The sequence below is a fragment of the Lathyrus oleraceus genome, chromosome 4, assembly GCF_024323335.1.
Source record: "Lathyrus oleraceus cultivar Zhongwan6 chromosome 4, CAAS_Psat_ZW6_1.0, whole genome shotgun sequence".
Taxonomy (NCBI): Eukaryota; Viridiplantae; Streptophyta; class Magnoliopsida; order Fabales; family Fabaceae; genus Lathyrus; species Lathyrus oleraceus.
This window is the reverse complement of record NC_066582.1, coordinates 28,928,940-28,937,808: the sequence shown is the minus strand read 5'-3', so window position 1 is coordinate 28,937,808 and position 8,869 is coordinate 28,928,940. Positions and strand designations below refer to the sequence as shown.

Sequence of the window (8,869 nt, the reverse complement as noted above, 5' to 3'; positions counted from 1 at the left end):
AGACTCAACTAAAAGTCTTGTCTGAAAGCTTGATAAAAGTCTCGTCCGAGAGGTCCAATGCCTCGTATGAGGGACTTTGGGTCTCATCAATCTGACTTAATATTCCTTCGCCGGAGGGACTTTGAGTCTCATCAATCTAATTCAATATACCTTCGCCTAAGGGTCTTTGGTTCAACATACATGTTAACGAAGGTGGTGATAATTGACAAATTGAAGTTCTATTCAATTTTAATAAATCTCCTAAAATAATAGATTAGTAAAGATTGATGTTTGATTGAGATGTGAAGACGGATTAAAAATAACTTTTAAATGAAAGATTATTGCTCAAAGATAAGAGAAAAATAAAATAAAAAAAATAAAATAAAGAAAGTTACATGCGTAGTTAAATTAGAATCACTTATATTAAGAAACATTTTTTATATATATTTCTCTATTATTTTTGTTTTTTCGAAAATCAGAGAAAATTTAGCATAAATTTTTATGAGTGATGCACCTGACCAGCTTCTCAATAGATATTTGATTAGCCATAAAAAAATATCTGTAATTAAAAAAATAAAATAAACAAAATGACTATTGTGCCACGTGGCAAGTGGAGAACCATGAAAAGGTATGAGAGAGAGAGAAAGAGATAAACAAGCCAACATAACAATTAAGAATCATCAAATTTCTATTGTTTGTATCTAAGACATAAAATAAGGTTTTGGTGATAACTAGGTAGCATTACAAAAATGTGGTCATCCTCACAACAAAGCTTCTTCATCCCCACACCAACCCTTGTTAATCCAAAGTTCAGAAACAGCAGGAAAACCGTGGTTGTCCACTGCAGTTGCTCACAACCACAACAAGAACAACAATCTCCAACTCCATTAAGGTAGATACAAGTATTCTCTTTTACTTTAGTGTTAATATTTCATCACTATTTGTTGTTTTTGCTTTGTATAGTAATAGGAAGAAGAATGAGAACAAGTTAGGAAAATTAGCATTGATTGCAGTGGCTGCCGGTGTGTTAACGTTTGGATCAGTTCATGATGCATCAGCTGCCAAAACTGGTGGCAGAATTGGTGGTCAGTCCTTCAAATCAGCCGCTCCTCGCAACTCCGGGCCAAGAATCAACAATAATAATTCCAGGTTTGTTTTAGTCAACTAATTCTAACTCTGTTTCATTTCATGGTTTCGATATTGTTGGATTTTAATTACATTATGAGTCTTTTTTCTTAGAATGTTGGAGATTAGTGATGATGAATAGTTTAGTGAAAACAACATATGTGATGGTATTACAAGAGAGGGTATCAGTGATGATGAATAGTTGAAACATTAGGAACCATTAGTTGAAACATTGTGCAGTGGAAAGAGGGTTGACCTGCAAGACTAGCACTCCAACGATAAAGTCGGTATGAGAATGAAAAGTGATGTATGAGTGAGAATGAATTTGAATAGTTAAGAATTGACGCGTTCTCCTTTATAAATAGGAGAAACAATTGGTAACTGAAAGCGTGGATCACGGTCAGTTGTCTGATTGATCTGGAGAGCTAACTAAAAGAAGACATAACATTTCACCTGTTTTGCTGGAATGATATTTATGAAAGTTTGTTATCTTTATGACAGGACCAACATCTATGTAAATCCACGGGTGGCGCCTCCACTAGTTGGTGGATATGGTTATGGTGGTATGCCGTACTATGGTGGTGGGTACGGATGGTCTCCATTTTCTTTCTTTGCACCAGGTCCAAGTGTGGCAGTAGGCATTGGAGGTGGATTCGATTCTATACTTCTGTTTATGCTTCTTGGTGCTGGCGCTGCTGTTGTTAGGAAATTCTTCGGATCAAGAAATGTTGACGATGATGACGACGAATACTAGCTTGCTGATGTTTAAAGGAATGGAAGATCAAACATGTATGTGACTGAAACATTTTGTAATTTGAGCTATGCATATATGATTATACTTGAAAGAGAAGCATTAATCTGAGGTATGAAGTATGTTTTTCTACTAAATATCACTATGAAATGGTGTCTCAAATGATGAGGTATGGTCTAATTGGAAATTTGAGCTTTATACTAAGATAAATGTTGTGCTCAATTTTAGGAGCAAGTTTTCCACTTCACATTTCTAAGAAATCACAAATAGTTTTTCAAGTGTAGTTTCAAACGACAAAAATTCATGTTTATTTTATGGGCAAGTGAAGAACTTGGTACTTTAGAGATGCAATTCATGTGCTAACAAGTGAAGAGCACGAAATGTATCATATTTCTAAAAAGAAGTTTGGGTTTGTCATATTTAAGAGAATAGATATAAGTGGTAGATTAGTGAGATTCATATTAATAAAGGAATTTTATTAATAAGTTTTAGGAATATCACTATTTGAAGACTAATTTAATTCATAATAAGTTGTCTATTAATGACAATTTGTGCTTTAGAGATTATGTTATTAATGACAATTTGTGCTTTAGAGATTATGTTATTATTTTTAAATGTGATTTTTGTGGTTACTCATATTTACATTTTTTTTGTCTTTTTTATCAACAACTTTGAAGAAGTTGCTGGTAGAATATTATTGGTATCTCTAATGATATTGGTTATGTGGGAGATAAAGATATTGAATAATGTTGATGAATTTCAATCTTACTTATCTGTTCATAAAATATTTATCAATGAAAAATATTTTTGGATGAGTGACAATTGATTGTTAAATGAGTATAACAAGAATTTCGGTTTAATGAAAAGATTTCTAAGGATGATAGTGCATCATAGACAATTAAATGAATCTCATATATAGATATATTTTTCTCCTTCCTTATTCCTAAAGATCGGTATAATTCTTATAAAACTAAATATTATAAAGACTTGATTACATTTTTTGTCCACATATATATGTATATATTTTTTAGTCTTGGTCCCCCTATTTTAAAATCCGAAATTTTGATATCTCTATTTTCATTTTTACTTATTTTTGGTTCTCCTAATTTAAATTCAGAATTTTGATCCCTTAATTTTATTTTATTTTACTTTTGATTCCCCTATTTTAAGTTTTGTTTTAGACTTTAATCCCCTTTTCAATTTAGAACTAATTTTTAGGGGGATCATAAGTTAAAAAAAATAAATAATTGAACCAAAATTCTGAATTTTAAAATAGGGAGACCAAAAATGAAAATAAAAGGATCAAAATTTCAAAGTTTAAAATAAGAAGATCAAAAGTAAAATAATTGAAAATAAAGGGAATAAAATTACAATTAAACCTATTATAAATAATAACAAAATTCCTTAATTTTTTTAATAAGAGAAAGTTGAGAAATTACTGATCAATTAGGAAAAGACAAAGAACCATTATATTATGAACAAAATTAAAGACCTTATTAGACAAGTTACATCGCACAAATTTTGAAAAATTGAAAATAATCACAAATAAAAATATCATTCCCAAAAGATATAGAATTATCGTCTCCGATTATTTAAGAGTTTCTATTTTGAATTAGAACAAGATATATTTTCAAACCTACTAAGAGGAAGAAATGTAACTATTAACAAGCCTTTTTTTCCTTTGAGGAATCTAGATTTAAGAGTATAAGCCCATTGTTGGTTAGAAAATAGCATATTCCAACATAATTTCATGCAACTTGATTCATTAACCTTTGATAGAAACCCTTTAATATCAATAATGCTTTAGGAGTACCTACAACCAATATGTCATTAATCATTTTAGAGATCAACTTGGATTATATTTTTTTTCATGGCTATGGGCATTAATTTGATCCTAGATCATCCTTTTTGGCACCATCCAATTAAGGAATAAGGATAAATCTATTAATTAATATTTAAATTAGGAAGAAAATATATAGAATTTAGTCTTCATGAATGATACTACTAATACCTTGATAATCTTGTCTAATTTTGACAAGTCTATAGAAGTATAGAAGTAGTTAGTGTTCCTATCCCCATCCATTATCCACTTAACTCTAGCTTTGTTTTTCCAAAATGAATGTTGTTAATTTAGAGCTTTGTCTAGAATAGTTTGACCATTCTTTTCATCAAATTGAGACCATTAAAGTATCTAAGATCGTTGATTTAAGCTTGAATGGAGTTGAGATCATCCATTGTCTTGGTCATATTAAGTATTACTCTAGCTTGATTTATAAGTAAAAAAAGATAAATTTCACGTTTATTAAAAAAGATAGTTAAGGACATTCAATTTTCTTGATTTCATGTAAGAGAAATAACACAATTACTAATATACCATCAATTAAATTGTCATCCAATGATAATATGGAGTAATTAATGCATGGATAATTTTGGAATAAAGACATTAAATACACATAAATTTGTTGACATTTGTTTATATTTAAGATCAAAAAATTTACAAGATTTTTACTTATAAATAAGGTCGGAAGGTCGGAAGGAGTATCTATGTTCCGATTCCTAAGAATGGGTGTAAGAGACTTAAGCTCTTGAGAGAGAATGCGTAGAGGAAAATTGGAAATTTGGTGAAGATTGAATAAGGGCAGTTGTTGTACCATAAAATTTACCCTCTTTCTTTCAACTCTATTTGGCTTATGTTTTATCATCATATACATTCATGCATATAATTGGTTCTATGGTTATGGAATCAAGGTATCTCACTTTTGGTCTTCTTCAAGCTTTAGAAGAAAGAAAGGTGACAATCAGTGCAAGAAGGGCGAGGTCTCCTTAACTTTATGATCACTCAAGCTATAAGGAGTTCCTTATGCCCTAAGACATCTCAATAGTCAATTACTTCATCAGTTAATTGAGAATTGCAAGAGAATGAAAGTTGATCACACTCTCCTATCTTTTGGGTCCTGAGCTAGGAGTATTGATTATCTCAGTGTGTGGTATACCCATGTACAAAATTTTGAGTCATCTTCATCATATAATTATACAAGGCATCTTTATTCAAAATCTTCTCCACTTTCCCTAGAGGAATCAAGGTTTTGAAGTTGTGCACTCACCTCCTTTCTTTTTTGACTGAATTTAGGGTTTGTGATAAAATCAGTTTATTTATGATTTTTTGAGAAAGACTTGATTCAATGGTATTATATATGTCCCTAATTACTTATGTGTGGGAAATTAGCCATCAATTTTAATCAGAAGAAGTTCAATTGCTCAGATGATCAATAATTTGATTCAATTGGGGGAAAAGTCAATTGAGCAGATTAAAATTCAACTCTTGATTTTTTGGTCAAAATTGTGTTCTACAAGTAAAATATGGTCTATGGTGGAAATTTGATCAAGAAAAGTCAAGAGGTTCATCAAAAATCAAGGATTATGAAAATTTTCCAAAATTGGAAATTAGGGTTTTAAAGAAAGGTTACTATTTTGGGCAAGTTTACAACTAACTTCAGTCAACTTCATGGCCATGTTTCACCCAGATGCAAGCTCCATTTCGAGTCAATTTCAACATGAAAAATGTAGTACTAAGTTTACTCTTTTCAATAGTTCTAATAAATCCTCATTTGGTTGGATACAACTCAAGATATTCTCTTCTAAAGTCAAGACTTCAAGTTTGTAATTTGGTTTTATACTTTGTAAAATTTTGCTAAGTGTTTGATAAGTTTCAAGCAACCCACTTCATTGCCATTTTTCACCTAAATGCAAGTTTCATTTCAAAATGGCTTCAACATGAAAGTTGTAGATTACATTCCCCTATTTATTTTAGCTTAAGAAAGTTTCTCATTTGGTGGCTTAATGAGCAAGTTATAGAGCTGCCAAGTTAGGTCCTCAAATTTTCCAAATGACTTATAATTTGCATGCATGCATGCAGTTTCAAGTTGTTATTTTTATGGCCATTTTAATGGACTTCAAGGCCTTGTCTCAATTTTTCTCCAACATGAAACTTGTCCATCTCTTCCCCTTTTCCAAAAATCTCAAGTTTGTTTCATTTGGTCAAAAAACCATAAACTTATAATGGCTTGAACATGGCTGATCCTTAATTTCCATTATCACGAGTGTCATTGGTTTTGTGCATTGTGTTATCATTTGCTTGCAGCATGACCACTTCACATGCATGCCACACCTCTTTCTTGCCTCTTATGACCAAACCATATGCATTTTTCATGCATGCACATCATGCTTCAAATTGGCCAAATATGGAAATGTTCCATTTGCCCCTTCCTTCTCTCTCCACTCTCAACCAAGTCCCACGATTTCTGACCCTTTCCACTCTATTTCAGCTTCCAAAATGACATAAAAGCTCACCTCATTGCCATCTAAAACGCAACACTCAACTAGATTTTTCTCTCACTCTCATTTTTTCCAAAATTGGAATAACAACTTTGCCACATGTGCTGACCTTTCAGCCCTCACCTAAGGTCCATATAAAACTCATTTTCACTCTCTAAACCTAGAAAACACATTGGAAAAGAGGAAGAACATATATGAGCATCATTCACTCTCATTTACTTTTTCTCCATTTTTAAAGCTCCCTCTTGAGCATTTATCTGGCTCACCCTTGTTCATCATCTTCCTTTTGGTCCTGCTCTTCTTCCTTCTCCAAGAACCAAAGGTGAAGTGGACACTCTCCACTAGGTAAGCATCATTCACTTTGTTCTTCTTCATGCTTAGTCATTTACCATGGTTAAGCTCATGCATATGCATCTGGAAGACCTACTCTTGAGTAGGTCATTGAGTTAGGCTCATATTTTTGTCTATATTTTTGATTGAATGATTTTTAAACATGGTTGAACCCGTTTTTTCTTGCTTACTTTTCTCCATGATCCTTTCTTTATTTGTGAAAACTAAATATGTCATGATGTTCTACTAATTGCATGCTTCATTTTTTATTCAAACTTCATTTAATTTAGTGGAGAGATAAGAGAGATATTTGAGGGAGAATATTGCATGTTGGAATCAGGATTAGGGTTTCTGATCTCATGTTTGATGCATGAACTAGGTTGAATATGGAAAGGTGTCAACACGTGACTGGCCATGGTTTTGTTTTGTCCTTTTGCGCTTAAGTGAAGAGTGAGCGATTGATATTATGTCCCACATGATTTAAAACGTGACATTCCATTTTATTTCATTTTCTTTTTTCTGATAGATATGTGGACTGGACCGCGTGTGTTTTTGTTTTCCCCACCCCCCTTTATGTCCCATTCTCTGACCAACTGATTGCTCTTTATCCAATTTGCTAGCACACACCCCCTATTTCTTTTTGTTTAATATTTATTTTCTTTTCCCTTTTAATTTTTATTTAAATACTTCCTTTTATCCAAAAATCCCCAAAATATTCATGAATGTTATTTTGCATGTTATTTATTTATTTTTTTTATTAATTTTATTTTTTTTATAATTAAATGTGTTTAATTTACCTAGTTTTAAATTTTAGGGTTTAATTCTTGGTCTTCCCTTTTTAATTTTGACAAATTTTTGTAAACATGTAGACACATGAATATAGGTCCTTTGAGATTTCAGTTGGTGTTTTGATTATCAAGTTTGAATCATATTTGAACTTATTTTTGAAAATTGCTTTGTGTGATCATTTATTTTTGCATTGCACAAGTATTTGGATTGTTAGAGCATCTTTTGCATATAATTTTGAGCACATATTTAAGACACTTTGAGCTTCTGACTTAATCTCTCTATGTATAATTTTTCATAGTTTTTCCATGCTTCAAACTATTTTTCTTGTATTATTCAAAGCATGCTTGTTTCTTGTGACACTTTTGCACCTATCTAGTTGATTTGATATGCACTTTTGCAACCATTTGGGATCTCTTTCCCATTCTTTTTTGACTAATTCATAATCATTTAAGAGTCCTAAGTTCACTCATGCGGACCATTTTATGTATCTCCAATTTATGCTTCTTTGCTTGATTGTCTTGAACTCTATTTGCTTTCTTTTGAGATCATAGTTTGGATTGTGTCTTGTGCATTCTAACTTGAGTACTATGGATCCAATTGAATTTAATTCCTCTTGTTTGTGTTTATTACTTCCTTGGTCTTGGTACCGTTATACCTTGATCTTATTATTATTTGAATGGCATTCCATTGCCACTTCATCATGATGACACATTAAAAGCTACATTCTTCGTTTCTTGACCTAGTTTTAGGTTTAGTAGATGGTGAAGCTCTTAGGAGATTGGGATCCATTTTTGTATAGTTTAATGTTATTATCACTTCATTTATTCATGTCTCAATTTAATTTTGCATTTCTCATTTGCTTTGATTGGGCAAATGACTCCTTGCTTGGATGATGTCCACCTTTTGACTTGTTAGTTATGCTTGAACTTTGAGATTATTTACTTGTTGGTACCTCTTAAGGTTTAGTGTTTGTATTTTATGCTTTGAAGAGAACTTTGCCTTTGTCCCATGACCTATAAGCATCCCTCTTTTTATCTTTGTTTATCTTGTTGCATTTTGATAAAGGATTCATTTTCTAGGATGATATCTTTACTTGTTTATCAAGTTACTTGGCTTTGATTTGTGCGTGAAGTTTGGATGACTTCTCTTGTTGCTCTTAAAACCCATATTGAGTTAACTTATTTCACAAGTCACACATACCTTGATGTCATGTGTATGCTTTCATTGTTTGATTACTTCTTGCTTAAGTTTCTTTGAATTTGTGTGATTGTTTGCCCATCTTTTTGCCTATCTTTGAACATAGCTTGTGTGATACACTCATGATGGTCGAGTGACTTGTATGTGGAGTTTAATATGTCATATACTTATGACTTATGTGGTTTGATACCACTCTTTCTAAATTCTTACTTTATCTATGCTTGCTTGAAGTTTATTTGCCTTTAGGAGCATGACTAGGGTTAATTTTGATCATTACTTGTCTCAATCTTTGTGTGGGCTTTGATATGATGCCTTTGTGATATATTTATTTTCTTATGTGTATTGACAACATGTCCATGCTTT

The 8,869-nt window shown here is 31.8% G+C and overlaps 1 protein-coding gene across 2 annotated transcripts; it reads left to right on the top strand.

Annotated features, from left to right (window-relative positions):
- Positions 1-568: 568 nt before the first annotated feature.
- LOC127135041 (uncharacterized) lies at positions 569-1,954 on the top strand. Of its 2 annotated transcripts, none has more exons than XM_051061857.1 (3): positions 569-871; positions 943-1,128; positions 1,606-1,954. In XM_051061857.1, exons 1-3 carry the CDS (start codon positions 729-731, stop codon positions 1,856-1,858), a joined length of 582 nt encoding a protein of 193 aa, XP_050917814.1. In that variant the 5' UTR covers positions 569-728; the 3' UTR covers positions 1,859-1,954. The 2 variants fall into 2 exon arrangements, with proteins under 2 accessions (XP_050917814.1, XP_050917815.1); XM_051061858.1 differs by having other exon boundaries at positions 646-871; positions 949-1,128.
- Positions 1,955-8,869: the final 6,915 nt, after the last annotated feature.